Source organism: Puma concolor, chromosome D3 (assembly GCF_028749965.1).
Source record: "Puma concolor isolate L17-30 chromosome D3, mPumCon1.1.hap2, whole genome shotgun sequence".
In the NCBI taxonomy this organism is placed as follows: domain Eukaryota; kingdom Metazoa; phylum Chordata; class Mammalia; order Carnivora; family Felidae; genus Puma; species Puma concolor.
In genome coordinates, this window is record NC_141678.1 from 78,221,573 (window position 1) to 78,241,740 (window position 20,168).

Below are 20,168 nucleotides of genomic sequence, written 5' to 3' on the forward strand. Positions count from 1 at the left end.
TGGGGCTCTGCCCTCTCTGGTTTAGTTTCCTCCCCACCGCTCACACCCTGGCCCTGCATTCACCTGTGCCTACCTGCCTCGTCCCTGTAGACACTGAGGGTTTTGCTTTGTTTTCTAATTCTTTTCTGAGGCCAAAATCGACAGAGCGCTGGGAGTGTGTGGAGTTTAAGAGCAAGCTACAGGACTGCTTTTGTGCCTGCTTGATAGTAATTGTATGAGGACCAGAATGTGGCCTTACTTATCATGGAAGCTGATGGGGACGTGACCTATAGGCCTCATCTGTCTGTAACTGCAGACACAGAGAGTTGTAAACAGCCACTCCGGCTTGGGCGGGGCTTGCGGGGGGGTGGGTGGCCAGTGTCTGTGACACAGTGAGGGAGAGCCTCATTGGCTCCTGGGGAGCGTGGTTGCTAAGTTGTAGGGCAGCACTTGGTGCAGACTTCACCTCTGCCCCCGATGTCAGCTGGGGTGGGGGGAGGGGGGAAAGGGTGTAAGCTCTAGGAGAACCTTTTTTTTTTTTAAATTGCAGTAAACGCCACAAGGTATGAAAGTTACCATTTTAACTACTTTAAGATGTACACTTTAGTAATGTTAAGTACGTTCACATGTCTTGCAACAGATCGGCAGAACTTTGCATCTTGCAAAGCTAAAACTCTGTGCCTATTGCCAGCCCCTGGAAACCACTATTCTTTTTTTTTTTTTTTTTCTTTTACATTTATTTACGAGAGACAGAGTGAGACAGAGCGTGAGTGGGGGAGGGGCAGAGAGAGGAGACAGAGTCTGAAGCAGGCTCCAGGCTCTGAGCAAGCGTTCAGCACAGAGCCCGACGCAGGGCTCGAACCCACTAACTGTGAGATCACGATCTGAGCCGAGGTCAAAGTCGGATGCTCAACCAACTGAGCCGCCCAGGCGCCCTGGCAACCACTATTCTTTTTTTTTTTTTTTTTTAAGTTTATTTATTTTGAGAGAACGAGATGGAAACAGGGAGAGAGCAGCACAGAGCCCAATGTGGGGATCGAACCCACAAACCGTGAGATCATGACTTGAGCTGAAAGCAAGAGTCGGATGCTCAACCGACTGAGCCACCCACGCGCCCCCACCATTTTACTTTCTGTCTCTCTGAACATGACCACTTTGGATACCTTGTATTAATAGAATCATATGGCATTTGTCTTTTTGTGACTGGTTTATTTCCCTTAGCCTAATGTCCTCAAAGTTTATCTATGTCATAGCATGCAGCGGGATTTCATTCTTTTTAAGGCTGAATAATACTCCCTTCCTGTGCATACCACATTTTTGTTTCTACACTCATCCACTGATGGACGCTTGGGTAGCCTGGTTATTGTGAATAGTGTTGTCCTGTATTCAGGCAAGCAAACATCTCTTGCTTTTGATTCTTTTGGATATTATACCCAGATGTGGGATTGCTGGGTCATATTAGTTTTACTTTTAATTTTTGGGGGAACCCTGTGTTCCATAGTGGCTGCATCATTTTACGTTTCCACCATAAGTGCACAAGACTCCCCTCTTCACAGCCTCACCTACGCCTGTTCTCTTCTCGATAGTGGCTAACCTAAGGGAGATCCTAATGGATGTGAAGTGATACCCTGTAGTTTGGTTTGCATTTCTCTACGATTAATGATGTTGAGCATCTTTTCATACGCCTGTTGGCCGTTTGTATATCAACTTTGGAGAAATGTCTATGCAAGTCCTTTGTCCATTTTTATATTGAGTTCTTTGATTTTTTTGTTGTTGAGTTGCAGGTTTTTTTTCTATTCTGGATATTAACCCCTTATCAGGTGAATGATTTCCAAGCATCTCCCGTTCTGTAGACTGCCTTTCACTCTGCTGGTTGTACCCTGTGACGCACAGCTTTTAAGTATGATGTAGACCCCTTTGTCTATTATCCCTTTTGTCATCTGTGTCACACCCAAGAAAGCTGTGCCAAATCCATCATCATGAGGCGTTTCTCCTATAATGCCTTCTAGGAATTTTATAATTTCAGATCTTACATCGGGATCTAGAATCCATTTTGAGTTAATTTTTGTATATGGTGTGAGATAAGGGTCAAACTCCACTCTTTTGCATACGGAACAACAGGAGTTTTAACCTGTTTTCAGCTGTAGACTTTGTGAGGGCATGGGCCATGTCCGAATCGCCAACACACTCGCAGAGTCCTAGGTACACACAGGCTGCTTAGTAAATGTTTCACATCAAGTGAGCACACTGAAGAGGGTGGGCTGATTGCTGTGCGATAATTATTCACCGGCGATGACTATCTCAAATGCATACAGTAATACTTTTGGAAGATACCTAGCTAGCTCCTACTATTGACAGACCACAGGGACAGGATGGAATAATTTTCATGCACCGGAAAACAGAGCAAGTCAAATGTTAGAGAAATGAAGACCAGGCTTTTCATATTTGGGGAAGTCTTTTCTAGCTCTATACCAAAGCCAAAGTTAAAGACAGTTAATGTTCTATCCAAACACGTTTCACCCCCTTACTCTCAACGCTGGTTCTAAGCATATCCTGAAAGAGTTTATCTGAGAAATGGACCAGATTCCTCCTGTAACTAAATTCTTCAACTCCAGTAGCACAAGGAAAGGCCAGAGATAACATTTTGCCTTCATTTTCCCAATCAATGAACTTCAGAGATCACTGTCTGTCAAGGGTCCTTACGATGTGGGGCTTTGATGTGCAAACGGAAGCACCTTATACATAACTGTGGGGGCCACAGAGCAGCAGCCATCAAAGTCAAAGGTTTCCAATCCACCGTAGTTTCCAATGTTGGCGGCCCAGACTGCGATTTATCGTTAGCCTCGGGACTGGACTTCTAGTTATGGGTAGGAGAAACCTTATAATCTCTCTGGCTGCCCTGATACATTTCAACGAAGGGCATCACAAACTGATGCTGGAATTAAGGGGTGAGCAAGAATTGGAGGCGCACAGCAAGGGCATAGTCCATTGCTAAAGTCACTCCTCGGTTACTCACTGCTCCATCAAGGACCCTGGACAGCTCAAACCGTGTTAGAAATCAGATGGCAGAACTGGGGAGGAGGGCTAGTAAGTCATTCATGGAGAAGAAAGCCAGCCAACGGTTCTCTTGTTTCTACTTCATTTGTCCTTGTTGGACTGATACATTGACTGGTCTGGAGATGAACTTCCTCCAGGGAAGCAGAGCAAGAGCACTGTCTTAGAGAAGGGTGGAGAGCTCTGTGCTAGGAATCAGTTCGTAAGGAGACCCACATCTACTTAGACTCAGCAAGAGGCTGCCTGTGGGAGGCATCTGGAGAAAACTCCACCATGGCCCAGAGTACCTCAGGCCAAGTGGATGAACAAGAGGGTAAACCACAGTCCTGGATCAGTTCTTGCTCCTTGTACAGACTGAGGCCCAGGGTACGTCTGTTTGGTAGAAACCAGGCGATTAAGGTATAAGTGGAAAGGAAAACACATAAACAGTTTGGAAAGAATTTTGAGCCTTTGTTCTTTCTGAGATTCTAACCTATAATCTGCCCACGTCCTTCCGGGTTGAACAAACCCTACGAGGCCTTTCATGTCCAGGTCAAACCCAAGTCCTAGAGTCACGGGAGGCCACAGTGGTCTCTCCCTTCCATAAGCTCCCACCGTGGGAAGCCCCTGTTCACATACTCAGGGGCATGCAGATACTGTTTTGTTCTATTGGCTTTTGCTCTTTGTGTCTCGTCTTTCTCATTAGAATGCCAGGTCGCTCCTAACATCTAGCACACTACTAAGTGAGGATAATCAGGGATAAGACCCTCCATGGTTTAGAATCATCTGCTAACACTAATGTCATTTCCTTTATTGGTGCGGAAAAAATTCTGTTGATCTGTCTATGGAGGGACTGACGATAAAATACAAAACGCGCTGTAACTATTTTTTGAAAGTTCTCGTTGTGTATTTCCTGATGGAATGATAGGACGTTTAGGGTTTTCTTCAAGTATAAGGGTGAATCTCCAAAACAATACGCTGAATGCAAGAAGCCAGACAAAAAGCACGCCCGTGATGAGACTCCACTGCTCTGAAGTTCTAGAACAGACAAAACTAGTGATAAAGCGGGTCAGTGGCTGCCTACAGTTGGGGACATGGGAGTAAACTGCAAAGGGACACAAGGGAACTTTGTGGGGTGATGGAAATAATCTATGTCTTGATATAGTGATAGGGTGCTGATTAGTAAGGGCTTGATATAGGACGTATACATTTGTCACAACTCGTTGAACTGTGATTACCGGGGTACGTTTTACTGTATAGAACTGTACCTCAGTGAAGTTGACTTACAAAAAATATATAGATACAAAAAGAAATACAGATGTGCACGTGTTCACAAATAACAGGGGAAAGAGGAAGAACGAGGTTAAGATTAAGATGTGGCCCTAGGGGTTCCTTACCCGATTCTATTCTTGTACGTTAACATGAGAAATAATTCTTCCTTTTGTTTCTCTGTAACTTAACATGATCTCTAAGAATCTTACCCAAGCCCAGGACAACGACCTTTTTCTCCCAGATTTCTCCTGGTTGTGAGGGTTTCTCAGGCTCGAGGACCCAATTCCCCACCCCCCCCGCCCCAGGCTTCTTATCACACTGGTGTGGGAGCTCCCTGGACACCTGCCGGGGCCCTCACCCATGGAGTCTGATCTGTGTCCAGCCCGCATTTGTGGTAGCTTCTGGCAGGTCTTGGCTGGTGGCTCCCTCACCCTCCCTGACCCTCCCCAAAACTCACCAGGAGGGCCCTGGCCCCCAGGCAGCCCGGGAGGTCCTGGAAGGTAGGCATTTGAGGCCAGCACTTTGTTGCCAGTGATGTACTTGCCCAGGTCGGCAGCACTGTTGGGGAGCAGGGCAATCTGTAAAAAGAAGATGATCCTCGGTCAGGAAGCCATGGCCCCACTGCCAGGGAGACTGTTCGCATTTGTGTGTTCACAGAGGCTGCAAATCCTTTTTGCAGTAACTCCCCTCCACGAGTTAGAGCTCCTGGATTCCCCCGCTTTGAGTGAGAGCTCAGACGGGCTGTAGAGATCCCTTTCTAACCCAGAGGCCTTCCCGTGAAAATGACTCATATGAGATCACTTGGCTGGTTAGTGGATAAACCTGGATAGGCGCCAGATAGCCGAGATGTGATCATTAGACTCATTACTTGAGTCTTCAATTTGTTAATTACTTTATTTAGTACCTACCACGTGCCAGGCCCTGTGCTTGGTTCTAATGGTGACAATGGCGATTGAGAAGGGTCCCCGCTCTTAGAGACCCCTCAGCCTAGGGAGCCAGGACCGAGAAGGTGGCTTAAGGTTCACCTGCACGCTCAGGTGTTTGGGAACCAGTGGCCAACAGTGACTGTGATGGAAAAAATAGGTCCACAAAGGTTTTGGCACGCCCACCTTCGAAAGGTGGAAGCTAATTTCCACCCTCGGAGCGTGCGTTGTGCTTAGAAACTCATGTCCAATGACTAGAAAACGGCGGAAGGGATGGTGTGTAACTTCCGAGATGAGAGCATAAAATGCACCTTGGCTTCCTCTACGCTTTCCCTCCTGGATTTCAGGCAGCTCTTTCCAGGGGGAAGCCAGAGGGGTCACCCAGACAAATGACCTTCACGTTCCTTGAGATCAGGTAGGCTGCGTGAATCCGTGAGACCTTTGGGGAGAACTGGATGCTCTGATTCTCTATTTCCTCACATAAAAGGGAACACCACCACCCACCTTTAGAGCTGTGGGGATTGAACAGGAAATGTAGGTTAGGTGTCCACCACAGGACCTGGACCATACTAAGTGCTTGATAGATGTTAGTTCCAGTCTCTCTTTTTCAAGAAGCTAATTTTGGGGTGCCAAGTCAGGTGGAGAAAGGCTCATTTATGAGGGTCAGAGCTATTCCTTCCAGAAGACTTACTCTGGAGTCCCGTAGAAACCAGGTATTTCTGAGATTTTTCTAGAACATGTTACATTCGTCCCCATGTCCTCCCGGAGGAGGCTCTGCTTGGAAACCCCGTGCGCAGAGCACAACACAGGCCAGGAGAAGGCGCATGGCAGGGCTCATCGCTAGCCTTGGAATGCTCTAGACGCCCTACACCCATCTTTGGATCTGAGCTTTTGAGAGAGGTACCGACCATCGCTGCATAGTCAGAGGTGGCCAGCTCTGTGCCCTGTGAGGTCCAACATCAGCACAGCGAATGAAATTAAAAATTGTACAACGTTCTTCCTCTGAGGCTTGTTATCAACCCTGAACTATGACTTCTGGGCGCACAAAACAACAAGGTGCTCTGCCAGTTGCTGCCTCCTGGTGTTGCCCTCTGGGCACAGGCTTTCCATGTAGGGAGAGGATCCGGATGACCTCGATCTTGGGAGTCTTCTCCCTTTCCACCTTCATGGGCAAGTCAGCTTTTCTCACCTCCTATTTCCTTCCTCAGGGATTTCCACCCATTTCCAAGAGACTACAGCCCTCTGTCTGGTCAAGTTCTGATGCAGCAGAGTGAAACCCTCTGTCGGTGAGGCCACACAAACCAACCTAAGATTTCAGGGTCTGCACGTGTCTTTAATAGTAAGGAATGAGGGCGCCCGGGTGCCTCAGATGGTTAAGTATCCGACTTCAGCTCGGGTCATGATCTCGCGGCTCACGGGTTCGAGTCCCGCCTCGGGCTCTGTGCCGACAGCTCGGAGCCTGGAGTCTGCTTCGGATTCTGTGTCTCCCTCTCTCTCCACCCCTCCCCTGCTCAGCTCACGCTCTGCTTCTCTGTCTCAAAAATAAACATTCAAAAAGTCAAAAAAAAAAAAAAATAAGGAATTCACTATCAGGGGTTAGGGCACCTGGCTCGACAGTAACGGAATAAAAGATGATCATGAGATATTGAGCCCCGAAGCCTAGGCCTGCGGGGAAAGTAGGAGCTACAAAATGCATCTACTAAATCACCACTGAGAGATCAGGAGGTGGATGGTGGGCCTGGGAAAGGTTTGCTGTCCAAGATGACCTCATCTGGCTTCAGAAGGTCCTTGGTCTCCTGCACTCGTGTCCACTTCTGAGCATGGAGGCTTGGGAATACTTAGCACGTCCGTGATGAAAGAGGACTCTGATGGGGACCCCTGGCCAAGGTCCCCTTCTTCCGCCGGAGAGCCGCTGGGTGAGGGGCTGGCTCGATCCAGTTTTAGAAACTGATGATTCTTCTTAGTCATGGAGACGGATGTCCTTGCCAATGGAGGAATCCAGTATCAGTGAAAAGCAAACATCGCAACATAAGGTTTTTACTTGTATCCGGTATGTCTCATGGAGAACAAATTCTTTTGGCTCCTTTGCAGGGCGACTCCCTAATAATACCGCATCCTAATAGCTTCTTAATAGAAGCATGTGCAATTTTTCTAAAAGGCAAGTTCATGGGAAACCCCTGGAAGGTCTCGGCTGTATCCCTGCAGCCTGGTGTGAAGAACAAGTGGAGCCAAGAGGTTCAAGGTGTTGCTCCCGCTCAGCGTCCCTCACAGCGCGGGGCAGGCTCTCCTGCGGTCAAGGTCCTGTTCTGCTTGAGCTGCCTTAGGGGACCCATGTGAATCCGGGATGCTCCCCCGTCTGGAACTTCCCCAAAGAACTTGAGGTTCTTACTGAAATCTATCCAGCTCTGGGCAGGAGGATGTTCGGAGGACAGGAAGTTCCAAGAAGCATCAACAACGTCTTTCAAAGAGTCCCCTCGATATCCTTAGCATTTCTGAGCGCATCCCAGGATGCTTGGCAGTCCCCTACCTAGTATTCACATCCTTGGGTAAGGACGGCCGTAAGGGTCCCCGAGCTAGGAGATTCCTGACCACTCACTGCCCTCCTCCATGCCTTGAGAAGACCCAGTGTTCCCTGAAAAATGCAAACAATGACCCCCGTGATCATCACTCAGAAGCCAGTGGGGCCAACCTTAAGAATTAGAATATTGTGGGGGCGCCTGGGTGGCACAGTCGGTTAAGCGTCCGACTTCAGCCAGGTCACGATCTCGCGGTCCGTGAGTTCGAGCCCCGCGTCGGGCTCTGGGCTGATGGCTCAGAGCCTGGAGCCTGTTTCCGATTCTGTGTCTCCCTCTCTCTCTGCCCCTCCCCCGCTCATGCTCTGTCTCTCTCTGTCCCAAAAATAAATAAACGTTGAAAAAAAAAAATTAAAAAAAAAAAAAAAAAAAAAAAAAAAAAAGAATTAGAATATTGTGCAGTCTGAAAGTCAGTTTTTTTTTTTTTTTTTTAATCAGGACTCGTGATCCAAAGCCCTCACCAGGACACTACTGGGATCTAGGGGTTTACAACGGTGCTGGTGTCACTGGGTCATGGCAAGACACCACCCCAACCTGCAAACGTGGGCCTGTCACCCTGGCGTGGAACGGGAGGGAACCAACGAGCGAGGGGAATTTAGAAGCAAATCTACCGTAACTAGGGAACAGCCAACACTGGCAGCTGAAGGCCGGTCCAATGTTATTATCTGCTTCCGAGAGGAAAACTGAAATGTGGATCACATCTGTGGGCTTTGGCGTTAGGCAGAGTTGGGTCTCGGTCTCAGCCCTGCTACTATTCTTCCCCGGGGGATCTCCCCATCTACCAAATGAAGATTGTTAACATCCGCCCGAAAGGCCTGCTGGGTACGTGAAGGGGATGATGTCTGGCTGTGTGACTTTGGGTGAGTCCTTTCTCCCTTCCACGTTCGCACCTTCACGCCTACAAATCGAGAGGCCTGGGCCAGATGATCACACCTTTGGATTTACAGTGTTGTAAGCAAGCCTGGAGGACGAGATCTGTACGTCCAGCTCTCTCTGCTCCCTTGTAGAAGTTGCGAGTTGATCCAATAAATGTCAACCTCCGCTTCCTGGCTGATCTCCGGCTGGGTAATTACATTCTGGCTCCCTCAGTTCCCCTACACGTCAGCAGGACGAGTGGTAAAGTAAGGGTGCTAGAGTTTTGGAGGCAGATGTCCAGGGTCCCTGGTGTGACTTGCTGCAAAAACACAGCGGAGGACTGGCTTGTGGGATGCAGGTATGTGTGAAGGTCATGGTAATGACAGAGGAGTGTACATTTCTCCTAGATTCCAACCAACGGAATCGTGAATATCGTTATCTTGTATTAGCCTTTGTGATAAGGTATCTACACTTCATAGAGCTGTTGGTACGAGTCAGGTAGATGCTGTCTGTGCAGCACTTCGTGAGGATATACAATTAATATTGTTTACTTGGTAACCACTTATAAAGCTCTAAGTGGCAAACGCCATTCTAAGTCCTTTATAAATGTTAACTTATTTGATCATCGTGAAAACAGAAACATTGTTGTCCCTTTTTAACAAATTTTTTAATGTTTTTATTTTGGAGAGAGAGAGAGAAAGCATGAGCGGGGGAGGGCAGAGAGAGACACACACACAATCTGAAGCAGGCTCCAGGGTCTGAGCCGTCAGCGCAGAGCCTGACGCGGGGCTCAAACTCACAAACTGTGAGATCGTGACCCGAGCCAAAGTCAGATGCTTAACCGACTGAACCACCCAGGTGCCCCTGCTGTCTCCTTTTAATAGAAGTGAGGCACAGAGACGTTAGGTAACTCACCTAGGGTCACACATCCGGCATGTAGCAGGGCTAGGATTTAACTTAGCCAACGTGGTTCGGGAATCTGTGCTCCTAACCACTACACCAAGCCGCCTCTCTCAATATTACCAGTGATATTCTGCAAAGCAATCTACAGTCACTTTAGTATGGATTAGTCTTCTCAATATCCCGAGAAGACCCATTTTGCAGAGCAACTAGGTCAAGGTAGCAGAGGAAGTCACAACTGACCGAGAAGCCAGTTAGTCCCCCAGCACCAAGGGCAGCGCTAGGATGAGCAAATGCAGACCTCGGGCTGCAAATGTGCGCACGCCTCTGAAACCGCACGGACCTGTAACTTCTGAGGCTCTGACCGGCTGCCCCCCTCCGCCTGGCAACTGGGGTTTGACCTGTGCCACTGGCTTGATTGCCCAGAGGAAACACTTTACAGAGGCAGGATTTCATTCCACACCGTCTCGTATTTCCTCTCTTCCCAGCCCACCATAGGGCACAGCAGGTGCTCACCAACCCTTCCTGAGCTCACGATTCACGCTTTTCTCAACTGCCCTGCCGCAGCGTGGATCTCCAATCAAATAGTCCCTGCAGCAGGAACACAAGGGGCTTCTAAAAACCCGACTCCTTGCCGCGGATTTTCCCTCAGTGCTCTGACGGGCCTGGCACCCCCTCCACGAGTTAAATGATGGGTATTTTACTTCATCCCTACTCTCCCTTTTTTAGCCAAAACCAGCTTTTTCCTTTTTCTCCCAAACCGAAGAAGAAATGAGGAAACTGGGGGCACTGATGTCTGCACACAATTTGGAAAACCTTTTTTTTTTTTTTAAATTTTTTTTTTTTCTTTTTTCAACGTTTTTATTTATTTTTGGGACAGAGAGAGACAGAGCATGAACGGGGGACGGGCAGAGAGAGAGGGAGACACAGAATCGGAAACAGGCTCCAGGCTCTGAGCCATCAGCCCAGAGCCCGACGCGGGGCTCGAACTCACAGACCGCGAGATCGTGACCTGGCTGAAGTCGGACGCTTAACCGACTGCGCCACCCAGGCGCCCCTGGAAAACCTTTTAAGGGGAAAATAAAAGCACAGAATCTGGAAAACCCACGAATCTGTATCTTAGCAAGTTATTATAAGGCAAGCACCTTTTTAATGAAAGGCCAGTCACCAGAAGTCACCCTTCATGTGCTCCGACCCAATCAGTTTCATTCCCCTCCGCCCCAAGTAACCGCTATTCCTTATCGTAATCACTTCCTGTGTCTTAAAAATAACCTCTCGCCTACCCACGCACGTCCACCTGCTACGGTTTAGTCTTGTTCATTTTACCAAAATGACATGTCTTTTCGGTTTCTTTTAACCTTCAGGTCGTCGCCCCACCTCTTTCTTTTCCTTACAATTTACCCATCAGAGAACCCAGGGCACTCCCCCTGGCGAGTCTCTGCAGCTGGGGTTTGGCTGACTACACCCACGGGGCAGTTCGGCACGTCTGCATCCTATTTTCTACCGTGGCGTGGACGTCCAGTACCTACCTCTCGGCCAGCTGATTTGGGGAGAGGTCCTACGCTCTTTCTGAAAGAACACGTGGCATCGGGAGTAGTGAGATGAAGTGAAAACCAACCGACGATCCCGTCACCGGTGCAGGAGCAGGAGTCTGGCCTGCCTCTCGGGCAGTGACTTCACCTATCTGCGGTTAGCCGCATCTTTCTTGCACAGGCACAAATGGTGCCCTGGATGGAAGACTGCTTTGGAAACTGCAGGATGCAGCCCCTTCCAACAGGCGCCTTTTAAAAGGAGTCGCTCCTCTGACGTTCTTTGAATGTCGGCATTGGCTTCGACTTGTCACGATGTGTGTGTGGAGTTCAGCATGAGATGGATCAACTGCAGTCCAACCAACTGCGTGTGAGTTACCGGAGCACTAAGTGCACGAGAGTTCCTGGAGTACTAAGTGCAGGAGAGTTACTGGGGTACTAAGTATGTGAGAGTTACTACATGAGTTCCTGGAGTACTAAGTGCGTGAGACTTACCACGTGAGTTACCGGAGTATTAAGTGTGTGAGAGTTACCATGTGAGTTCCTGGAGTACTAAGTGCACAAGAGTTCCTGGAGTACTAAGTGCAAGAGAGTTACTGGGGTACTAAGTGTGTGAGAGTTACCACGTGAGTTACTGGAGTACTAAGTGAGTGAGAATCACCACGTGAGTTACTAGAGTACTAGATGCACAAGAGTTCCTGGAGTACTAAGTGCAAGAGAGTTACTGGGGTACTAAGTGCGTGAGAGCTACCACGTGAGTTCCTAGAGTACTAAGTGCGTGAGAGTTACCATGTGAGTTACTAGAGTACTAGGTGCACAAGAGTTCCTGGACTACTAAGTGCAAGAGAGTTACTGGGGTACTAAGTGCATGAGTTACTACACGAGTTCCTGGAGTGCTAAGTGCGTGAGAGTTATCACATGAGTTCCTGGAGTACTAAGTGCAAGAGAGTTACTGGGGTACTACGTGCGTGCGAGTTACCACACGAGTTCCTGGAGTACTAAGTGTGTGAGAGTTACCACGTGAGTTACCAGAGCACTAAGTGCGTGAGAGTTGCCACATGAGAGTCCCTGGAGTACTAAGTGCATGCAAATTATTGCATGAGTTACTGGACTACTAAGTGTATGAGTTACCACGAGTTACTGGCGTACTAAGTATTTGAGAGCTAACCTGTGAGTTATCAGAGTACTAAGTGCATGCGAGTTACTGGAGTATTAAGTGTGTGAGAGGTACCATGTGAGTTACCAAAGCACTAGGAAGTACTTGCTATTGGATTTGTATGAGCTCTACAACAAGGTCTTTAAAGGTGGTGGGTATTGTGACACAAAATTTTCAACTGTTTAGATATTTCTTTCACAGAACGTACATTTCATGAAAGCCACGGAGACTGAGGCAAAGCCGGATATTGATTTAGCAACTGCGTTTCTGAACAACTTGGGAGATTTAGTCGCACTGTTCTCAAGATCGTCCAGGCTGGAAAACAAATTTCCCTATGGTTCTTGGATTTTTTAACTACCCGGGAGAGGAAGCAGAGTGTAGCTTTAGGTCTTGAGATACTGAGCAACTCCTCCCCGCAAGCCCAGTCCTCTGTGCAACACAAAGTTTCTTCCGTGAGCCCTTTTCTGGATTTGCTCGGTAAATATTAACATCAATCCAGGTTTAACCTGAGGATGTGTGTGGGATGCATTTCTATCTCTGTGTTTACGTTGCTACACTTACAAAGTGTTCTGCTGGTTCTCCCTATTGGGTCAGAGGCCACTTGGGATCATGATTACAGGATATATAAACAGATCCTCGTTTGTTTCAGCAGCATTAGAGCGATTTCTGAGCTGCTGACAAGTTGGAGAAATCGACCGACCTTAGATGTAATAAATAGCATTGATCTGGGTGCAGGACAGTTGTTCGAGAAATCAGGTCACTAGATCCATCACGGGGCCATTACTCACAGCATAACAACGTTACTAGAAATCTGATATTCTCTGAGGCATATGTGGCAGCCTTTTGTAGAATGAGTCAATTCTCATTCTTGTTGACACGAGGTACCCAAACAGCTATTTTCCAAGGCGATGCAGCCCAGACAAAGCACGGGCCATAGCTTTTAAATGTGAAAAAATAAAGCTGCTACAGAAATTCATCGTCAGCTTGTGGAAGTTTCTAGACAGAATGTTCTCTATTGTAAAACGTAGTCGACATGTTAGAGTAAAGCTGGGTGAGTCTGTCCCAGGACCATGTGTCTGGACGTGGTTCATTTGACCCAAAGTTGCAATAATCCTAGCTCTTCCTGCCTACGTCTTTGCCACATACCCCTTCCTCGCGGCCTGCTGTACCGGTCACCTCATCAATCCCTTCCTTGCCTTGGCCGTCCTGTCGCCCTCTAGCTGTCAGCCCTGAGGGTGGGCGGGCAAAGCTAAGTCCAAGTTCAAACCTAGCTGGCACCAGCCTCAGTGAATGCTCAAGGCAGTTGGGGGCGACACCTTATTTGCTTACTGTTTCTAAACATTCTTCGTCTTTACCTGCCCGGAGTCCTCTTTTTATGCGGCTGCTTCTACCGTAACAGGCACGTACCTTCTGCTTCAGCTGCAGCACCGTCTGCTTCATCTGGTGAAACTCAGTGCACGTAGCACAGCAGGTTTTGGCCTCCACCGCGTTCTCAGACTTCTCGTTGTGTCCTGTGGGAGGAGGCGGGCTCAGGTCGGCTTGGGAGGCTGGAGGACACCCAGACCCAGAGAGACAGCATCGCAAAGGGCAGTCCCAGGGGGATCGGCTGGCAGCGGGGGTGTGCGAGGGAGAGAGGCTGGCGATTTTACAGTGCTCAGGTCACTGACCGCACATTCGGGTCAGGGGAGAGACAGAGACACCCCTCCGCCCCGCCCCCCCCCCCCCAAAAAAAACCTCTGGATTCAGCCGTTCTCATTCAGGCAGCCCAGCATCTGCCTCTTGCACGCGTGAACGTGGGAACCACGGCCCTTTTATCAGTGCCTTTCAGGAGGTGGGATCTGCCAATGTGACATGAGTCACATTCCCACCCCATCCAAGGGCCAACATTTCACCTGCTTTAAGTTATCCTCCAAGCTCAGGCAATGGGACTCTCGTGCAGGGCTCACAAAACTGGTCTCTAACAACCCTGACAGTCCAGCTGTTTGAGCACAGGCCAGGTGCGTGTGTGTGTGCATGCGTGTGTGTGCGTGCGCGCGCGTGTCAGTCACAGATCAGGGCTGAGCACCCACCCCAGGGAGATGTGAGGCCAGGATGGAAAACGTGCCAGGTGCTCTGGACACATGTGCCTGAGGTAAAATGGGACAGGCACCGGGGAAGGCAGTCTGGCTGTCCACTGGAAGGGTCCCAGTGCTGTCTCGTAGAGCATTAGAAGCTCCAAGAGCTCTTTGTGAAATTGTATTTGGGAAAGAAAGAGTGGGTGACTTGAACAGCGACGCGGTCAACCATTCACCCTCAAATTCACCCAACTCTCAGCTTACGGGCATTGAAATGGGCTGCACAAGCCTGCGTGGTCGGGGGGAGACTGGCGACCAGAGGTCATCTCGCTGAGATGAGCGGGTGCAGACCCCCAAGCTGTGTGTGAAAGGTGTCTGTGGGACGAGAGGCTGTGTGAATATGTCGTTGGGGTCGGGTAGGGCACTTTGACACCCAGGGACAGGCAAACGTGCCGAGCTCAGAAAGCTTTTGGGGTTGGGCTGGGTGTGCAGAGAACCACCATGGCGATCTAGAACGCAGCTGGGGTCCCTCTAGGTCCCTTCTTGTCCTTCTAGGCTCGTGTACTTTTATTATTCCCCTCTTCTGGGAAGCCCTCTTTGCTGCCTCCGTTCACGGAGACCCATCAGCTATCAAGACCCAGTTCAGATGTTCCATGAAGCCTGTCCTCCCTCTCTACAGAGATACCACAGTCCTATGGTCAGGCAGCATGTTCTAGACTTCTCTGCAGAGTGGTTCCCAGCACCAGAGTGTAAGCCACCTGAGGACTGGAATTGCCCATAGCTCACACAGTGGCTGCTCAAAAAATATTTGTGAGATAGCGTGCCATAGGCTGAACTGTTTTCCTGCCAAACTTCGTGTGTTGAAGCCCTGATCCCCAGTGCCTCAGAATGTGACCTTATTCAGAAACAGGGTCATTGCTGACGTAATTAGTTAGGATGACATCATATGGTCACAGGCCGGGCCTGGAATCAATGTGACTGGTATTTTTTTAAATTATTTTTTTAAGTTTATTTTTGAGAGAGAGAGAGAGAGAGAGAGGCAGACAGACAGACGCTGGTATTCTTACAAAAAGGACGACTCAGGACATCGAGGCACACCCAGGGGCAGCACCACGTGAAGGTGAAGGCAGAGATCAGGTAGGTTCAGCAGGAGCCAAGGAATGCCAAAGACCGCGGGCAAACCCCAGAAGCAAGGAGAGGGGCACAGGGCAGGGAAACAGCCCCGCCGACACCTTGATCTCAGACTTGTAGCCTGCAGAACAGACATCATACATCTCTGCCCTTTAAGCCACCTAGTTGGTGGCTCTCTATGGCAAACCTGGGAAACAGATGGCCGCCATGGGCGTCAGGAGAGCCCAAGCTCACATGAACCTTGCTCACCAAGCCCAGCTGCTTTCTCCAACGGGGTCAGTCCCCCTGCTCGGTGATCTACGTGGTGGCGGGCGTTTCTGCTCTTTGGGAGGTGGGGTGGGCCTTGGGGGGGGGGCAACATGGCAACTAGCACAGGCAGCATAGCAGGGGGCGGGCTCAGAGCTCACCCGTCACCCCCCCCCCCCCCCCCGGTCCCTGCCCCTCACAGAAGCCTGAGGCTTGGAGCGCCCCTGCTTGGAACACACTTCTCAAGCCAGCGAAGCAGTGCTCAGTCTCTAAGTTACCAGAAGCAGCAGGGCCAACCTCTAGCTTAGGTTTTGAAACACTGGGAGATGCACGTGAATCCACAGGAAGGTGGCAGTCTTTTTTAATGCCATTTTTTTAATGTTTATTTTTGAGAGAGGATGCCTGGGGGGGGGAGGGGCAGAGGGAGGGGGACAGGTGATCCGAAGCGGGCTTGGCACGGACAGCAGGGAGCCCGATGTGGGGCTCGAATTCATCACCCGCAAGATCATGACCTGAGCCGAAGTCGGTCACTCAACCGACTGAGCCACCCAGGTGCCCCTGGCAGTCTCTTTTTAAATCCACCTACGTGTACGTGACGTGTACGGGGCCACCTCGTCAATTCCCACGTCCCATGCTAACCGTCCTATCAGTGACTTCCCCACCCGCATGGCCAGTTCGTACGCTTGGGGAATGATGTGGACCCACATTAGAGCTGTGTAATAATGAGCGAGTTAGGAGGACGGAGGTCTTTGCTTGGAGGTGGCAAAATGGAACGGTTAAGAGCAAGGCGCCCACGGCGCTACTGTCCTGGCTCCACAGCCCAGCTCTGTCGAGGACCAGCTGAGGAATCTTGGGCAAGTTATCCGGCCTCGGTGAGCCCCAGTTTCCTGAACCACAGCATTGGAAGGATACTACGGTGATGAGCGAGGGGAGGTCTGTGCACGAGCTGGCACAGAAGCTGTAAGAAACAGGAGAGGGTGCCTGGCTCAGTCTTCGGACCCCTCCAGCCCTTTGCTTCCTTTTGCCTGGTAGTCCCAGGATCCTTGAAGGACAGAAATTAACGCAAACAGGACGAGGGAAAACCGACATCCGGTGACTTTCTGGAAGCCATCTCGCAAGTCCGCTGACGTAGGCTATTGGAATTGAGGTATCCCGAATCGGAGCCCAATGCCTTTTCTACAAATCAGGCAATTTCCTCTGGGCTCTTTAGCCAGGTTTAATGCACCCATTTACAGTCCTACTTGCTTACAGAACTTGAGCTCATGTGAGGAGATCCAGTTACTTAGATCAGTCTTCAGCATAAAAGAGCGACACAAGGGCATTTCCACGCAAGAGAGCACTTGGTGGTGAAGGCCTGAAGCCTGACCAACCCTGGGCGTGCTGATGGCCGAGAAGGGTGGACCCCGGCATAAAGAGATGACCCCAGCTGCAGGTTTATTAGGTCTGTTAGTACGGAAGGACGGCTGGAGGACATCCTCTCTGTCTACCTAGCATCCACCCATTCCAGCCCTTCTACTGGCCAATTCATACAGTCCCATCCCTGCTTCCCATCCATTTCTCTCTCCCATCCACCTGTCTGTTCATCCATCCATTTACCCATCCCTCCCTCTCTCCCTCTTATCCACTTCCAGAGCATCTGCTACTCGCCAGGCCGTGTGACGCCGTGAGGATGCAAAGCAATCGAGGATGCCCAGTTAACAATTTGTGATCCGCCTTTGTAAGGAACCAGCCCTGCTGGAGAGCCAGGCCGCCGTGAACAAGAGTTAGAAGCCCGTCTTTCCATTTCTGCTTCCATATACTCGGCTGATTTTTCCAAGTGCCGGTGTGATGAAGGTGACTTGGTATTTTCACAAGAAGAGTAAGCCTCCCTACCAGGTTCTAGACTCTATTTAGATCACAGAGTGTTAGAAGCAATGTATCTTTGGTTCGATCTTTCCTTTCCAGATAAGGAAACGTAACTTGCTTCAGGTCTCCCTGTGTACACAGGCTGGGGACTTGCAGGTTCCGAATGTGGCATCGGGGGGATGCAGTGAGCCTGGTGTTGGGAGTTGCGTTTAGAACACCCGAGAGCTCTCTGCCAGGCAGAGCCCAGGACAGTGGTCGTCGTGTGACTGCTGGGCCAGCAGCAGCATGTAACCTGCTCTCAGAAATCTGAAATCCTGGGAGCGGGTCCTAGTGCATAGCTCCATCAGAGTCCTCCGGGGGACCCTGAAGCACCTGCCTGTTCAACCATCACCGCTCCTGGGGATAAGCTCTGCCGGAGGGACTTTCACCTGGAAAACGCCTGGTCTGTTCTCTGTCCCTTTGTGTAATTATCAGAACACAGACCTCAAGACAGACTGTGTCCAAAGGATTTTTCAATCTTCTACAGACAGGGACTGACATAGTAGCAAGGAACCCAGGCTCTGGTGGAGGCAGATGATCAGAATTTGGATCCTGATGCTGCCACTTAGTACCCAGTGGGTTGGTGGCCACAGCTTCCGGGCACATTCCTCAAATAATAAAATGACAAAAGCCTCGATCACCTCGGTTGCTTTGGCATCAATGAAGTGACACCTGTAAGTTCCTAGAACAGGGCCCAGTACAGGGCAAGTGCTCTATAAATGTTATTATCGGTAGGAAGTTCCTTACAAAATAACAGTTCCTTACATCACCCTTTGGGAGGAGCTCTCAGATGGTCTGAAGATAAACTAATTGCGTGTGTAGGCCTGGAGCATGCAGTCTGTTCTGAATTGGGGCTCATCTGTCCCGCAATTTGTCAAATGTGGAGCTAAAACCATCCTGTGCGTGCGTTAACGATTCATTTAGAAGTCTGCGTAGACCTCTCTGATTCTGCATGTTTTCAGACCTCTCAATTCACGCTGTGGTCACCGAACATCCCCAACTGTGAGCAGCCCCTGTTAAGGGAGGGGTTACTTAACATTTTGCTCCAACCAGTTCAGATTTTAAAGGTGCATTATTATTGATTAGCCACATGGGGGCATGTAGCTCTAATTTTTACTACTGTCGGCGATACACATCGTAAGCAGTAGAAAGAAGAAGATCTCAAGAAACTCAAGGGAAACTAGAGAATGTTCCCAATATGTCTCATGTGGGCAATGTCACAAGCCAATGGAGGTTTGTTTTGAAAAGCTGATCGTGCAGATTTGGGCCCTGGGCAGCCGGTCTCCACCCTGCTGGCACGTGATAACCACCTGGGGGAGGGGGAGGGGTTAAAAAAAATACCACTGTGTTGCACCTCACCCATCTGGGGGTTGCAGCAAGGGAACAGGATCGGCAATGTTTAAAGCTCCCCGGGGGGAACCACTGATCTATGGATTAGTGGAGCTTGAAAGTTACATGAAACACCTGGCCGTCCCTGACACTTTGAACTGTAATAAGGGACGCTGGGGGTCCCGCAGTCTATCGGAAAGTAAACACAAGTGGAAAAATAGAGCAGTAAGCTAATTACCACGGAGCCACTGTGTCCTTAAATTTGTCTCCCCATATCGGTGCTACACAGACTCCCTGGAGTGTCTGAACCGGCCCGCCATTCTTGTCTGGTAGCCAGACGGCTTGTGTCACCGTGCCTGTGTGTACACGGCCACCCTTCAACCGGCAGGGGCAGTTTCGAGGCGGCCCCTTCTGCTCTCCACATGCTTTTCTAAGAGTGAGCTGAGGCTGTGTTTGACTTTTAAATTCCTCCAGCTAGAACATCACAGACATGGGACGAGGCGAAGGAAAAAAAAAAGGGGGGGGGATGGGGAAAGGAGATTTTAGATCACATGTGTTTATACCCAATGATCATTATCTCTTCATGAAAAAAACTTAACCATGATGAAATATTCGTTTTGTTAATTAGTCCACAGCAGATGAAGCTGCTTAGACTGGCTGTGCTGTTCCAGACGCAGGGCTCATCCGGCTAACTTTCCCCGTCGCTGGGTCAAATATCTGGATGTTCGTTATTCATCTTTTAGATACCGTAAGGAAAGTTCTCGGTTGAGGTGTCGAAGCTGGCCACGCCGCTGAGCTTTGGCACTCGCACAGATGGAGGGCAAAGCGGTGAGGACTGAAGGGCTCACTGGGCCGGTCGGGCTCAGATTACTTATGCTGCATCACAGCAAGTTATGGAAAAGGTGAGGGAGGGCAAGAGGGGCTTCGGGGCTCACCCAGTCCCACACTCTTGTCTTCCTACACAGCAGGAAGCCGAGGCCCGGGGCCTGCCCCGCGACACTCCGCGGTTGATACTGAAGCAGCTCCGGGCCAGCTCTCCCGGCTTCCAAGCCAAGGAACTTTCCACGGCATCGCGGTTGTCAAAGAGACACAACCGGGGCGCTTGTTTTCGCTGCCAGGGCCATCAGGGCCCCACCTTCTCCGTGGCCCGTCACTCGGGTTAGGACCCTAACAGGGCACACGACACACCTGTCCTCTCTCATAGTTTTCATTATGAGAGTTCTTCCTCTCCGTCCCTACCCTCCTGACGTTCTCGGTTACTGCCGTTGGAATGTTTTTCTTAGTAAAATACGAAAACCAAATGC

The 20,168-nt window shown here is 49.8% G+C and overlaps 1 protein-coding gene across 2 annotated transcripts in view; it reads right to left on the reverse strand.

The window, feature by feature from the left end:
- Positions 1 to 20,168, reverse strand: part of CCBE1 (collagen and calcium binding EGF domains 1) — a 246,259-nt gene that overhangs the window by 17,450 nt on the left and 208,641 nt on the right. For both annotated transcript variants that reach the window (XM_086683131.1, XM_025931339.2), the window contains exons 6-7: positions 13,628 to 13,731; positions 4,742 to 4,862 (exon numbers count right to left, since the gene is read on the reverse strand). In XM_086683131.1, the coding sequence (XP_086539257.1) occupies positions 4,742 to 4,862; positions 13,628 to 13,731 (225 nt within the window). The remainder of the gene's footprint in view (positions 1 to 4,741; positions 4,863 to 13,627; positions 13,732 to 20,168) is intronic.